The sequence below is a fragment of the Parathielavia appendiculata genome, assembly GCF_033297405.1.
Source record: "Parathielavia appendiculata strain CBS 731.68 unplaced genomic scaffold N657scaffold_7, whole genome shotgun sequence".
NCBI classification, from domain to species: domain Eukaryota; kingdom Fungi; phylum Ascomycota; class Sordariomycetes; order Sordariales; family Chaetomiaceae; genus Parathielavia; species Parathielavia appendiculata.
Window position 1 is genome coordinate 1,249,301 of NW_026944226.1, and position 14,605 is coordinate 1,263,905.

Below are 14,605 nucleotides of genomic sequence, written 5' to 3' on the forward strand. Positions count from 1 at the left end.
CCCGGGAGATCGAGGAAGCGTAGCGTGTATGTCTGCATGGGCCGATGTTTCGTGTCCTTGTCACGAAGAGATGGGACTGGAGACCGGGCAGGGTCATCCGATGCCTCGAGTATCTTTGCTTGGTTAGTCGCGGGCATTTGCAAGCTGGTTGGGATGATGCGAGGTTTGGAAACGCGGGAGCTTGGAAAACCAAAATAAAACAAAAGGAGGGATCTCGTTTATTGTCTCACTGGCGATAGTTGTGTAGGAGGTGGTGAGTGTGTGGGGTTAGGGCGTGAGTAGTTGGTGTTTGCATCTCGTCTACCTTGCATAGCACTTTGTCTTTGCCTAGAGTGTTGTCGAGAGCGCTGTGGGTATACAAACTTCGTTTCAAGCCCATTATCCGGTGTACATTGCTTACGAAGTGTAGTCCCTGGTTTGCTGCTGCTTTATGTCATGTAGTTACGTGCCAGATTGACTGGTCTATGCAGGAGCAGAATACGGACGAATGGGTTCCTGTGAGTTCTCTGTCAGTGTCAGCCACATGAGCGGGATAAGACCTTTCTGTTTGGAGACGGGGTGTCAAGGGGTGTCAGATTGCACCATGATATTGAGATGGATACTTCTCCTGCCAAGTTATGTCTGTAAGGAATAATCCCTTTGCTCTAATGATACTTTACCTAGGTAGCTAGCATCGCTAATTCACCAAAGCCTGTTTCTGAAAGGTGGGTGACGGCGTCATTGATGTCAACTCCCTGCAGCATGGTGTTGACTCTCAAGGGAGCCTTTCTCGATGATCCTTCTCCGACCACGTTAAGTACTCCAACAGTTACAGCAGATAGCAGCCGCCTCTCACCGATACCTCCCGGTAGTCTTCTTGTTCCTCGCCTCCTCAATAGTCCCCTTGAAGTCGCTATACAGCGCCTTTACTACCTTGTTCGCGACCCAATGCTCCAGGATCGAATCAACCAGCTTATACTTCTGTTTGGGCCACATGCGCTCCCGCTCGGCCAGCTTGGAAGGCGCCATGTGCCCTTCCTCATGGAGGCGGGTATCCACCCAGTCGAGGAGGGCGTACTTCCAGTGTATGAGGTTGTGTGCTGCCTCGGCGTTGCTGTTGCAGACCACTCCGATGGACCATTTGTTGGTTTCTTTGGGGATGGGGTTGCCGTCCTCGTCCAGGTCGTGGAGCTCAGAGCCCGACTCGGAGTCGCTGTCGAGTTCGACGGGTTCGAGGAAGCGGTCGAGTTTGGTCGTGTCTTTGAAGTAAGGTGTGCCGGTGAACGTGATTACGTGTCTGTGAATCTCAGATCAGTCCATGCGACTTCCTCGCCACTGGTGATTGACAGAGCTTACCTCGCTGGGTGGCCCGACCTGCCACAGGCACCACAGCTTCGAGACTCCAGCAAGTCGCTCTTGGGAAGCTCTTCGCTAGTGAAGTAGGGCCGGGCCCGGAGGGCCATGTAGAAGTCTTTCTTCCAGGCCGCCGAGGCGAACTTGGACGTGGCAAGACCGCGAACTTCGTCGTCCAGTTTCTTCCACGCCATGCGATATAGTGGATGCTCCTTCTCGGAGAAGCCGGGGTTGATCTTGAACTGCACGAGCCACTCTACGGCGTCCCGGAAATGTTCCTTAAGCGGCTTGTGTGAGTGCTTCGTGAACTCCAGGGGCATGTTCAGGAGGGCATCCTCGGGCACACCAAGAGGCGCATCGCTGTCGTCCACGACGAAATCATCTATGCTTCCCTCTGATTCTTCATCACCGCTGCCGACCGCCCTCCGCTTCTCTCCCCTTTCTTTCTTTTTCCTCGTCCGCGCTTCCTCTTTCCCCTTGAGGTCGGGGACACCCTCCTCGTCATCCTCGAACTCATTAAGTGCGAGATGGTCCGAGTCGGTGTCGTACATAGCCTTCTTGGCAGGCTCCTCCTCTTCGGAAGACGAGGTCTCTTCGTCCTCATTGATGACTTCACCGGCGCGCTTCCGGCGGAGAAGCTGTCGCGCCTTTTCCTTCTTGGTGAGCGGCTTACGTCTCGTCCGGCTGGTTCTTGTTGAAGATGGCGCAGGTTCGTCGTCCTCACTCTCCTTCTGGTCTTCTTTCGCCGGAATTGGTGGTCCATTCCTCCGAACAAGTCGACGGCGCTTGATGGCTGAGGAGGCTAGAGGCTCGTCATCGTCATCGCTCTCGTCAGCAACCCGGCGTCTCTTGCGCCTAGCTGTTGGAGTGACAGGTGGCATGTCATCATCCTCCTCCGCATCGCGATTATCCTGATCCGCGTTGCCTTTGGCAGGCAACCCCGCGCTCGACGACGAACTCGAAGCCGGGTGCTTCTTGCCACGCTTTCTCTCCCTTACAAGCAGCTGCACGTCATCGTCCTCACTCGTTTCCTTCTCAGAAGACTCGTCATTGAGGACGGCCGTCCTTTTCCTCGCGGATCCGCCTACTTGTGATGAATGCATGAAGGAGGAGGGCAGCGCCTTAGGCGAGCTCTTGACTCCAGCAGGCGAACTCGACAGCGCAGAACTCAACGCTGCCTTGGACTTGCCCTTAGTCTTGGGCGTCTTGATGGCAGGCCTCACCCGCGGCCGGCCTGGTATGCATTAGCAAGCTGACCACAGAAAATACCTGAGGGAGCTGAGCGTTACCAAGTGTGGCCTCCAGCGTCTGCTGTTTCTCCTTTTTGTGCTTCACCATCTTGCCATGATCACCCCCTAAGATGAGGACGAAGGAAGAGAAGAAACAAGTGCTGGTCAATCGCCGCAACCCTTGCTAGCAGGTAGATGAAATCAAGTTAACATCTCAAAGCCAAGCAGATAGAACGCAACCACAAGAGCCCCTTTGACTTTCATCGCAGCTGTACACATTCACTGTCCTCTGCCCGCGTGTTGACCGACTGTGCATGGGGCAAGGAATGTCTTGGAGTTCAAGACTCGACGAGACATCTCAGGAAGGAAGACCACGACCACGAAACGCAGCAAGGAGGGAGGCTGGGATCCATGATAAAGCGATTCACTTACCAGGATAGGAGCGCTCGGAAAATGACAACTCTCGGTGCACAAAGAGAAATGAGTCAATGGGAACTCGAAAAAGAATAACAGCTACTTCAATTGCAGGGCTTGAAGTGAAATGCCAAGATGCAGTGGCCGCAAAGAAATGCTATATTGACGTAGTGTGACTTTCCGATCGAAGAAGGCTGCAGGTCGTGAAAGCAAGCTGGTGATAGTGAGTTGTGGGAGCGTGGCGTTTGGGTGTAATTGCTCGTTTGGACAAAACGCGCTGGCACGTGACTTGAAGAGCAGCCATTACAACAGCAGATCCAAGACAACTTTCCTATGACAGCTTGTGAACAACGGGCGCAGTACGGAGAAGACAAGGAGGTATTCTATTCCGTATAAAGATCCCTCATTAATGAGCCCCTCATCCGGTCGCGTGAGTTCTCCACCTCCCAACTCCTGGCTCTTCTCCAACAGTGGTGCCCAGCTCCCGCCCACCAACTCCTTACCCGTCAAAGCTACCTTATGTCCCTGGAGATATATTATGAGTAATCAACTGCTGCAGCAGACAGCCCGGCGAATACGGCTCTGACAGCAACAGCGCTCCCAAGTTCTATACATTAACCCCAAGCCTCCGCCCCTAGTCCATCCGGTTCTTGGGCGCCAGCGGCGGCGAGGCGTTGTCCGACAGCTCTATACAAAGTCAAGACTCCCACAACCTCATCGACTCGGGCGCCCTCATATCACACACCAGCCTCCAGTCTTACCGGAGCTTCTCCTTGGCATCCTGCACACCGCGCGCAATGACATCCTCAAGCCGCCACCTGGGCGGCTTGATCACACCCTCCAGACCACTCGCCCTGCGCCACTCCTTCTCCATCTCCGGGGTGACTCCCTCCGGCAGCGGCTCCTGGCCGCCTGCAATGCCCGTCGAGTACTTGAGCTGGAGGATATCCCCAACCTCGTCGCACGCCGCCAGGATGCGGTCCATGTCGTCCTTGTTATGCGCCGCCGAGACGCAAAAGCGCGCGCGCGAGCTGATGAGCGGCGTGGCCGGGTAGCCCACAACGACAACCGAAATCTTGCGCTTGAGCATCTCGTGGCTGAAGGCCGGCATTTTGGCCGGGTTGTACAACACGATGGGGATGATCGGCGAGTCGTCGTGGCCGTAGACGATGAAGCCTAGGCGCTTGAGGCCGAGCCGGAGATATCGCGAATTGAAAGCTAGCCGCTGCAGCCGCTCCTCGCCCTGGCCGGGTGCAACTTCTCCCGTGATCACCCGGAGCGAAGAAAGAATCTGCATCAAGACGAACGGTGTCGGGGACTCGCCGAGGACGGTGGCCGGGTTTGAAATGCGGAGCGCGTCAATGATGTGTTTCTCGCCAGCAATGTAGCCGCCGTTGGCGCCGAATGCCTTGGTCAGAGTTCCCATGAGGACGTCGACCTCGGCCGGGTCAATACCGAAATAGTCGCAGACACCGCGTCCCCTGGGGCCTAGCGCTCCAATACTGTGGGCCTCGTCCACATACAAAAAGAACTTGTACTTCTTCTTGAGCGCCAGAACTCCAGGAAGATCGACCATGGTGCCCTCCATCGAGTAGAGACCTTCGACGGCAACCAGAATCTTCTTCCATGGCCGGTGGGTGCGCGGCTGACCCTGGGAGATGGCCTCGCGGAGTTTCCTCTCCAGATCCTCCATGTTGTTGTGCTTGAACGACCGGATCACGGCGCCAGAGAGACGGGCGCCGATGCGAATCGAGGCGTGGTTGAGCTCGTCTGAGATGATGAGACAGCCCTTGGAAACGAGAGCCGGGAAGGTACCGGCGTTTGTGACGAAACCCATCGAGAACACCATGGCGGCCGGCTTGCCCACAAACTGGGCCACCTCCCGTTCCACCTCGAGAGCCAGATCGGACGTGCCGGCATCGGCGCGCGGGCTGGCGTAGCTGATGCCGCTCTTGCGTACGCATTCCTCCACGGCGTCGGCGCAGGGGCCCTCGGATTGGGCGAAACCCAGGTAGTTGTACGAACTCAGGTTCAGCGTCTCGGTGTACGTGCCGGTGAACTTGTAAGACAAATTGAAGTCGTCGGATTTGCGGTCAATGATAGTGATGTAGCGGCCAGGGACACCACTTGTGGGCCTCGCGAAGCAGTCGTCAAGGCGCCGCTTCAGCCTCCTGACGTAGAAGCTGTCGAAGTCATCGCTGAGCGGGGCGTAGCCATTCGAAACCTTGAGGCTCTGGTAACGTTTCTTATCCCCAAACCGCTTCCCGAAGAAGTCCCGTGCGTGGCCAAAGGCAATGAGGAGCAGGTAGCTGATATAAGTGGTGAGAACGACGTAATAGGGTGGCTCGTCTTCCACGGGCGCCTCAAGCGGCTCGCCCTGGTGGGCGCTGACGTATAGATGGCCAGGGCTAAGCAACGGCCCAAACTGAGCATCGCGGCGTTGTTGTCTCTTTGCTTCGTCGGCTGATGGAGGCTCAAAGAGCGTGGTTGGCGTCTCGTCGGTATTAAGCTCGCCGCCATTGGCAGCGGACAGCGAGATGGTCGGGAGAGGGCTGGGCGAGGGTGAAATCGGAGGCGACGGTACTGCGTGTTGGGCCGTTTGTTGATCCTTTGACTTGGAAGAGAAGAAGCCCGCAAGACGATTGGCTTTCGACTGAGAAGGCCGTCGCTCGACTGCCTTCTCAGAGGGCGGCATAGTGGATGTGGAAAAAGGATTCGAGAGCTTTCGAGGCATCGCTAGGGTGTAGGCCGAAGACAGTCGAGGTGCTAATAGTGAGAGCTATTCAGGATAGATAGCGCTGAGCAATGCTGGACAGGAGCGCCACGTTAGCAATGTGTTTTGGGTGGATCCAGCGCCGCTCTCCCCTTCGGATGGTGAGGCTTCCCACAATCAGGGCGTTTATTAAGGGTGATGACATACTGACTGGCGGACAACAGCCCCTCTGCAACTCCACCGACACACAAGTGCCGCCGCGTCCAGGCTGCCAAACGGTATCTCCCCAAGCGCGACGTGGTAAAAACGATCTTACTGGACTCGAAAGACACACTGATAAACTTTGTTGAGTCGAGCACAATCCTTGCTGTGAGGTCGCCTAGTGGCAGCGAGGTGCCAAGCAATTGGTGAAAGCTCCTCTGCCCGACGAATGAGAAGTCGCAGTCGACAGCTGCAGGAGGTGCGCGCAAGCGATTGAGCGGGTGCTTGCCAGTGCAGCTTATCGACGGAGATCTCAGATGAGAGAAGAAAATAGGGGACCTCGCGGTCCAGGTCGCCCTCGCCCCGAGTTTTTGTACAGCGTTGCGAAAGGGGTACTCGTCCAAGTGGAATTGTCGAACGGGGCAAGAACAAGAGACAAGTCCGACGGCGACAGGCGAAATGCGAGTGCGAGTGGGACATGCAGAGGATTTCGAGCAAACGGATCTGCTCGGGGCCCTGGCGGTTTGACGAATCGGGGTCCCGGGGTTTGGGCGCAGTGGGTCGCCTGCTTGCTGTGTCCCCACCGCTGCAATTTGACAACCCCCCCTGTCGGTTGCCTTCCTGCGCCACCAGCCTCCTGCAAGTGCTCGTTAGACCAGCGCACACGGAACCCCTGGACGGGGTTTGAGTTTCTCCAAGATGCCGACCGGTCCGGCTGCAACATGCAACATGGCAAACTTTTGATCGGCATCACCAGAAACTGAACTCGGGATCTCCAGGTTTACGACTTCAGGTTTTCTCTTGCTGGTCTTGTCCAGGAATTTATCATAACGTCAGTGGCATGACATCAGAATTGTCGAGAGGAAGCGGTGTGCTTCAAATGTGCGTTGCCAGCAAATGCATTGCACATCTCAACCAGATTGACGCCGCTAACACGGATAGCCGGGGAGTGAACGTCACATCCGTCGATTAGAGCCAAGCGAGCGCTCCCGAGCACGAGACTATTAACGGATGACGGTGATCTGAAGAGTCAAGACAATTGGTTATGTTTTTGACCCCAATCTGCCGCATCAAAGATGACATGGACTACGATTGGAAAACGGTTTTTGTCGTTGCCTTCGCTCGCTCAGTTCTTTCTGTTTACCGATCTCCTTTCTATTCACAGTACGGAGTAGCACCGACCCGAATGCTTCTAGTCTTTTGGGTATGCAAGCGCACAGCCCACTTTCATGAAGCTCTTGCCTGTCTCCGAACATGCGAGTATGTGCGCTTCGGTTGATCTCTTCAAAACGCCCATTGTCAGAAGCCGGGCCAGCCCGGTACCTGCATGACTGGCAGTTCGAGACGGGGGTCCCATCGGCCATTTAAGGTTGTGGGCAGAGCTGGCAATTGTCGGCTTTGACCGGACTCGGGCCTCGAGCGCTGCGGGACAACCCGTTAATTAACTTGGACTGGAATACTGGAGCTTCTTGTCCAGGTACAAGTACCTCGGGAGCTCCTCCCGTTCATCTGAACAGAAGGGTCACGGTAGATCTTCGAAATGCAGGATTGCATCCCATTCATTGCAATCGCTAATTTTTTACATCTGAACCCCGATCAGGCGCCCCTGAGAGTCGAGAGCGCTTGTTTATCATTTCACAGGTTCGGAGTAGAAGTGCCCAACACACCATGATGGCCGCCGAACTCTGGAGACATGGGAGCCCCAAAACGACCCAGATGTGGAAATTCCTCCAGCACATAAACACCAAATACAGCTTGGAGCTCAGGGACTATCCAGACCTGTACAAATGGTCCGTCAACAATATCCCGGAGTTCTGGGCCGAGGTCTGGTACTTCACCAAAATCAAAGCCTCAAAGCAGTTCGACTATGTATGTGAGTCTTCTTTCACACTCTCTTAGAGGTGCTAACCCTCCCCAGGTTCTGCCGCCTGATGCCCCCATGTTTCCCAGGCCCGACTTCTTTGCCGGCGCCCGTCTCAACTTTGCAGAGAATCTTCTCTTCCCGGCCAATGCCGACATCGACGAGTCGGCCACGGCTGTCATCACAGCAACCGAGGATGAAAGCCACCTCACCGAAACCTCGTGGTCCGAGCTGAGGGACCAGGTCCGCCGCTGCTCCAACGCCCTACGCGCTGTCGGCGTCAAGGAGAACAGCGTCGTGGCTGGCTTCGTCGCCAATCATGCTCAAGCCCTGGTCGCCCTGCTGAGTGCAGCCACCCTCGGTGCCATCTGGACCAGTATCAGCCCGGACAACGGTGTCAGCGCTGTGCTCGACCGTCTGGTCCAGATTAGACCCCAGGTGCTCTTTGCCGACAATGCCACGCTCTACAATGGCAAGGAGTGGTCTGGCAAGGAGAAGACGCTCGAGGTCGTCGATGAGCTCAGAAAACACGGCCTCGAGCAGGTTGTCGTTATAAGGGGTCTCAAGAATGTAGAGACGGGCCTAGATGAGATCCGGGCAAAGAGGGTCAAGGCGGAGGAGTTTGAGACCTTCCTTGATTCGTGAGTGCGGCGTCGCAACCACATTATGCCCGTTCTAACCCCGGTTCTAGTTCACCAAGCTCGCCGCTCGTCTTCGCCCAGCTCCCGCCTTCCCACCCCCTTTACGTCCTTTACTCGAGTGGCACCACCGGACTGCCCAAAGCGATCGTCCACACCGCCGCAGGCACCTTACTACAGCACAAAAAAGAACACTTCCTCCACTGTTCGCTCAACTCCACCTCCCGCATGCTCTACTACACCACCACCTCGTGGATGATGCACCACTGGAGCGTGTCCGTCCTCGCCTGCGGCTCCTCTATCGTCCTCTACTCCGGCTCTCCGTTCAAGCCGCACGGCTACTCCTCCCTCCCGCGCCTGCTCTCCTCCCTCCGGGTTACCCACTTCGGCACCTCGGCCGCCTACCTGACCGCGCTCGAAGCCAACAACATCCGCCCCGTCACCGACCCGTCCCTGAATCTCTTGTCCCTCGAAGCAATCTACTCCACCGCCTCGCCCTTACCCCCGTCCACCTTCCACTTTGTCTACTCAGCCTTCCCCGCAAAAGTCAATCTCGCCTCCATCACGGGCGGCACAGATATCATCTCTTTATTCGGCGCCCCCTGCCCCCTCTTACCCGTACACGCAGGCGAGATACAGTGCGCGGGGCTGGGCATGGCCATCGGGGTAGTCGACTCGGCGCCCTCCTCACCGCCCGACGACGACCCGCGCCCCGTATCGCCCGCAGATGCGCCCGGCGATCTTGTCTGCACCAAGCCCTTCCCCAGCCAGCCGCTGACCTTTTTTGGGGATGAGGGCCAGGAGAAGTACCGCGCCGCCTACTTTGAGCGGTTCGGGCCCCGCCTGTGGCACCACGGGGACTTTGTGCGCATGGACCCCGCTACGGGCGGGCTGGTCATGCTGGGCCGCAGCGACGGCGTGCTGAAGCCGGCCGGCGTGCGTTTCGGGAGTGCCGAGATCTACAACGTGCTGACGCGCTTCTTTGCCGGCGAGGTGGAGGATGCCGTGTGTGTGGGGCGCCGGAGGGAGTGCGATCGGGACGAGACGGTATGCCTCTTCGTGGTGATGAAGGAAGGTCAGGTGTTTGATGACGGGGTGCGGAGGAGGATCTCCGAGGTGGTGAGGAGGGAACTCAGCCCGCGCCATGTGCCGGGCGTGATTGAGGAGGCGAAGGGTGGAGTGCCCAAGACGGGCAATGGCAAAAAGATCGAGGTGGCGGTCAAGCAGATACTCTCGGGGATGCAGGTCAGGACGAATGCTAGTGTTGCAAACCCGGAGGCGCTGGACTGGTTTAGGGAGTGGGCCAGGAAGGCGAATGAGGCCCTTCCCAATTAGAGGTCCAGGATGGACTTGATCAGAGGCATGCATTGAAACCTATAAACTGCTCGATGTCTGACAGAGGTTAATAGCTAAATCAAGCCTGCGCCGCCATGTTTGCACTTTGATGACATGGCCGCAGTATAATCCATAAACATCAAGACCACTTCTGAGTGGTAGAGCGAGGAAGCAAAAAATCAAGTCCCATGCCATATACGGCCCAGGAGGCATATACTGTAGACATGATGGTATGGTCCTCTTGCATTTGTCCTCTCCGCGACTTGGCCATCCATCACGGAACACCAACAACAGGGTGGTGTGCAGCACACAAGCTCAGCATCTCCCACATCTCCTCATCTTATGTCTGACTTCGATGGTAGGTTGAATCCAAATTCAGCGCCGGGGCTCTCAAAGCCATGCTTAATAAGGCGTGCAGCGAACTAGGCCTCACGCTATAACAAGGAGCCAAGGACGGATCTGCCTGAAGTGATTTCGACGACAGCAAACCATAGCCGCACCCATCGCGCCAACGGTGTCTTCGCATCCAGCTCGGAACAAAAACGTCCCGCCCTTCCTATCATCACCCGTTTCCCCTCGAATTCGAAGACAGCTGAGCAATCAGTTCGCCCTTCCAAGGGTGAGATAGAAACCGTCCCCTGGCACAGAAAACTCCACTATTGCCTCCCATCCCCTTTTGGAACCCATCGCTAAACGCATAGCAAAGCTAACTCCGCAAACGTAAATCCCAGCTGAGCAGACTTTCCGCCTCTTATTCCTCAGTCTTTTTTTTCCCCCAAGAAAGCAAGTCGGCGAAGGAGAGACATGGAAGAACATCGAACATCCCGCAATCAACGTCACATCTCCCTCCGGTGAGAACAGACAGAAGCAGCATCAAAACCCATTCCCATCCATGGCAAAGTTGTGGTGGTCCATCGGATCCATCGCCATGTACTCGAGCAGGTCCATACCACCCACATTTACGCCCTCCGCCGTCATCGACACGGCATTGTTATCAATGTTCTGGAAAAAGGCCGGGCCCGTGGGCAGGTACCACATCTCGTTGTTGGGGTTGGCCCAGTCCGGGTTGTCAAAGAGCCCGCCGTCGGCCAGGCCGGCGCCGCTGGTGGTTCCGTTGTCGAGCCCTGTCGTGGCCGCTGGCGTAGACGGCCCAAACATGGACGCGGACCCGGTGGGGTACGGAAACGTGCCGGCTGTGAGGTCCCAGGGGGTGGCCGAGATGTTGGCCGGGGTTGTGGACCGCTCTGGAAATACTGTTAACTTGAGATTCCCACGCAATGGCGAGGCGTATTTTGAATGGCTAGACTTACCGAGAGGAGGGGCCTCCTTTAGCTTAAGCCACATCTCTTGCGCATGGTTCGTCGCTGCCAAGCCGTTCGCGCCGCTGCCGTTGATTACATCGCCGTGGGTCTGCCCGGGCGACCTACCATCCGTCGTCGACACGGGCGCCGGCGGCGCGTAGATGAAGCGGTTCCGCAAGCGGCTGGTCAGCGTTTCGAGCATGTCGGAAAACCGGATGCCCAGGTGGACATCGTCCACCACACAATTCCGCAGTGCGTCCACGGTGCGATCCATCAGCTGGATGCTCAGCTCGACGTCCGACTTGGGCGCCCCGAGCGCAAACGTCTTGAGCAGGAACATGGCGCCGCTGATGATGCGGAAGTAAGTCCTCACCGGCGCGTGCTTGAGGTAGTCACCGGGAAGCAGACCCTCCACAACGGTTCGGAGCAAGTTCCGGCTGCCGTTGACAACCTCCCTCACGTACTCTTGGTCCTCGGCGCCGAAGCCGCCCAGCTGTCCGAGCGGCAGCCTGCCGTAGTAGTTTTGCGTCTGCGGCGACAGCTGCGGTCCCGAGTGGCCGGACACGCTCCCACCGGGCCCCGAGCCGCCGCCGGCATTACTAGTGCACCGCTCAACGACCGCCTGCAGGGAGAGCGAGTTGATGTAGATCCGGACGTATTCGTACTCGATGGTGAGAATGTGTCGGATGTAGGGAGGCATCCTGAACCGCTCAAACTGATTCCACCAGTCCTTCAGCATGGGTTGGAAGTCCTTGAGCAACTCGATGTACTTGCCGCTCTGGATTATCTCGGTTGTGTGTTTTCGGGACCTGAACAGCCTCTCGTTGCCGACCTGCATCGCATGGCTGATGCCCGCCCAGCAGTGGATGATCTGGTCGTCCAGCTCCAGGTCCGGTATGTAGTTGAACGTGTTTGACAGCGACGAGGGGTTGGTCCCGGGCGTGGTACCCTCGACGGAAAGCCGCCTCCTCCGCGACACGGCGGGATCTGACTTGCGCAGCCTTTCTGGTACCATGTTCGTCCAGCCTAGCCGGCCGGCGAGCTGGCTCAAATAGATCAAGAGCAGCCTCTTGATGCGGTTGGCCCTCAAGCGGTACGACTCGTCTTCGTACTCGGGGCGGGTGATGGCGCCGGCGGCAAGCAGCTCGTCGACATCGTCGAAAACACCCAGCTCGTATGCGAGTCCCATGCCCGTGCTCAGCAACATCCAGCACATGCGGTCGCTCCTCCAAGCGGGTTCCAGCCAGCTCTCGATTCTCCGACCGCCAAACCCAGACGAGGGCTTCTGATTCCCATCAGCGACCCCAGGACTGGGCGGGTCATATGAGGGCAGCATCAGTTCATCGGTCGCTTCATTTGGCGGGAAGTGGAGCGCCCGGGGATGCCATTCCGTGAGGATCATTAGAGACTCGATGGTCCCGAGCGTCCGCAGACTGCCCCTCCGTAAGCCGCGCCATGGAGCGGTGCTTGAGTTCTGCGTGTCATCGGCACCTGACCCACAGAAACCGCCGCCAAAAGCCTCTTGACCCCACACCACCCGCTCAATCATGCCCCTGAGGTAAGTCCACAGCTGCTCGTGAATGGCGTGTGAGCGGCAATGCCCTCCGGTGCCGGGCATGCGCCGATATCTGGAAGAGATGGTCAAGAGTGTCACAGTGAGTATCGGCTCCTCTGTCAAGAGCGTCAAGTGGGATGCCGGGTTGTTGAATGTTGGTGGTGAGATCGGGGTGAGCGGGGACAGGTACTTGTAGTAGCTGGCACATGTCAGCATTGGAGAGACGAGCATAGTGTGAGGCACCAGCTTACTAGTCAATGTAGTCAATTGCTTCCTGGGCCGTGAACCAACCCGCTCGCACAAACCTGAACCGCGCCCAAGCCTTGAGTGCCTCGCTGTAACCAGGCTCAGTGGACGGATCCCGCCTCGTCAGCTCCGGATCAATTGCCTGTTCCGCGGTCGGGCCTTCATGGCGAGAGGTATGTCGTTGGTGGTAGCCCCCAGGTGTGATGGTATTGGATGACTTCCGCGACTCAGCCTCGCGACGGGCGTGGTGGGAGCCGGGTTGAGTGGCGCTACGTGCCGGCGCAGGGTCGTCGTCAGGTTTGTGCGAGGCACTGTTGGAGTCGCGACATGTCAGCAAGCTTGGTCCTATTCGCACCTATATGCTTTGCATGCACAATCCACTAACTTGTCGGTGGCAGCCTTGTAGAGCAGGTCTAGCGCATCGTGTGGACCGTAGACACCTCTCCGCATGACGGTCTGGGCCTCCAGATTCTCGAGCGGAGTGTTGGGCTCGCCATTGCCAAACTCGCCGGCTGTGCTGCTGCTACGGACGCTTTTGGACGTTTCACCCGGCCGCCTTAGCGGCTGTGACCGGCCGAGGCTGCCCCCCGGAGTCAAGGGTACGTCGCTGTAGAGTCTGCGGTCCAGGCCCGGCGAAGGACTAGCGCCGCGTAGCTGTTTGCGGCCATTGCGCAGGATGTAATCGTCTTGGTCGGGATCGTCGATGGAGCCATCATCAGCCTTGCGCTTCCTCCGCGTGGCGCTGAAATAGCACTCCTTGCTTTCCCGACGGCAGCGGACACAAGGGGGGTCGTGCGGGTCGTCGACGCTACCAAGATCGCAGCGGACCTTGCGGCGGCGGCACGGAATGCAGGCCTGATAGACGCGCTTGTGCTGGGGTGGCTGCGACTGATGGGGCTGCGATGATGGCGTCCCGGCCGATGCTCCGGGTCCGGATCCGGCTCCACCGCCGGCCCTCGAGGGCGGCGGAGGAAGGGCGGGGCCCCCCGCGGGCGAGGTGGACGAAGCGGCAACGGGCGAGATTGGCGACACGGATGAGATTTGCAGGGCTGACGCGCCGAATTGCGACATGTCGGGCAATCGGAAAAGGGCCGAAGAGGGCGAATGGCGCAGGCGTCGCTTTGCTCGTTTGTTACCTGAGGGTCCCTCAATCGGCGAGCATCAGCCCGTTGCTTTGTCGGCTGGAAGCGGTTTACGATGGGTGAGGACTCGAGAAACTGGGGAACGGGCCAGTTTTGGAGCCATTTGAGGGGTCTTCGCTGTGTGGCCGAGTCCCGGGTGACGCTCCTTGGGTCTTGTTGCGGGCGGGGCACACTTGCCTACAATGGAATTCATGAAGCACAACAGCCAATCAGCGGCAGAGGCCTGGCAGGGTTCGATCTCAACGAACGCAGAACATTCTTTTTAGCTCACGACTCAATTGGATTAACCTTCTCTAAGACTCAACTCGGAAGGTGTCGATGGACACTGCAAGTCAATGACAAGATAAGATCCGAAATTTCAGAATCGAGTCCTGATGATGCTGAAATCCACGCAAATCACTTCACCATTTTCGTCCGAGATCAGGCGTCGTCTCACTGGCCTTCAGGTTCTCGTCCTCGAGGAGGAATCGAGCAGGTGACTTTCATCTGTGTTGCCAGCAGTCACTGGCAGCCTCGCCCGACTGGTTCTTGGCAAACCTGGAACGGATAAATGAACTAGATGCAGGCCATGCTGGGCATTTGCGATAAGACAGAACGCAGGAAGACAATTTGAAAACCACTGCAATTAACTCTTTCGC

General features: G+C 57.4%; 4 protein-coding genes across 4 annotated transcripts; 1 reads left to right on the forward strand and 3 right to left on the reverse strand.

Moving 5' to 3' along the window:
* Positions 1 to 593: 593 nt before the first annotated feature.
* On the reverse strand, positions 594 to 3,043 carry N657DRAFT_664416 (uncharacterized protein). The gene is made up of 3 exons (XM_062795237.1): positions 2,622 to 3,043; positions 1,336 to 2,566; positions 594 to 1,276 (listed from the first exon to the last, which is right to left on the reverse strand). The coding sequence occupies exons 1-3, from the start codon at positions 2,668 to 2,670 to the stop codon at positions 832 to 834; spliced, it is 1,725 nt and encodes a 574-aa protein (XP_062647177.1). The 5' UTR covers positions 2,671 to 3,043; the 3' UTR covers positions 594 to 831.
* A 603-nt stretch (positions 3,044 to 3,646) lies between these two features.
* N657DRAFT_462594 (serine palmitoyltransferase 2-like protein) lies at positions 3,647 to 5,915 on the reverse strand. The gene is made up of 2 exons (XM_062787488.1): positions 5,896 to 5,915; positions 3,647 to 5,773 (listed from the first exon to the last, which is right to left on the reverse strand). The coding sequence occupies exon 2, from the start codon at positions 5,707 to 5,709 to the stop codon at positions 3,733 to 3,735; it is 1,977 nt and encodes a 658-aa protein (XP_062647178.1). The 5' UTR covers positions 5,710 to 5,773; positions 5,896 to 5,915; the 3' UTR covers positions 3,647 to 3,732.
* A 1,590-nt stretch (positions 5,916 to 7,505) lies between these two features.
* Positions 7,506 to 9,893, forward strand: N657DRAFT_462656 (acetoacetate-CoA ligase). The gene is made up of 2 exons (XM_062787489.1): positions 7,506 to 8,391; positions 8,442 to 9,893. The coding sequence occupies exons 1-2, from the start codon at positions 7,757 to 7,759 to the stop codon at positions 9,721 to 9,723; spliced, it is 1,917 nt and encodes a 638-aa protein (XP_062647179.1). The 5' UTR covers positions 7,506 to 7,756; the 3' UTR covers positions 9,724 to 9,893.
* A 703-nt stretch (positions 9,894 to 10,596) lies between these two features.
* Positions 10,597 to 13,896, reverse strand: N657DRAFT_681505 (uncharacterized protein; the record flags this gene model as incomplete). The annotated part of the gene is made up of 4 exons (XM_062796394.1): positions 10,597 to 10,967; positions 11,034 to 12,778; positions 12,831 to 13,136; positions 13,211 to 13,896. The coding sequence occupies 4 exons, from the start codon at positions 13,894 to 13,896 to the stop codon at positions 10,597 to 10,599; spliced, it is 3,108 nt and encodes a 1,035-aa protein (XP_062647180.1).
* Positions 13,897 to 14,605: the final 709 nt, after the last annotated feature.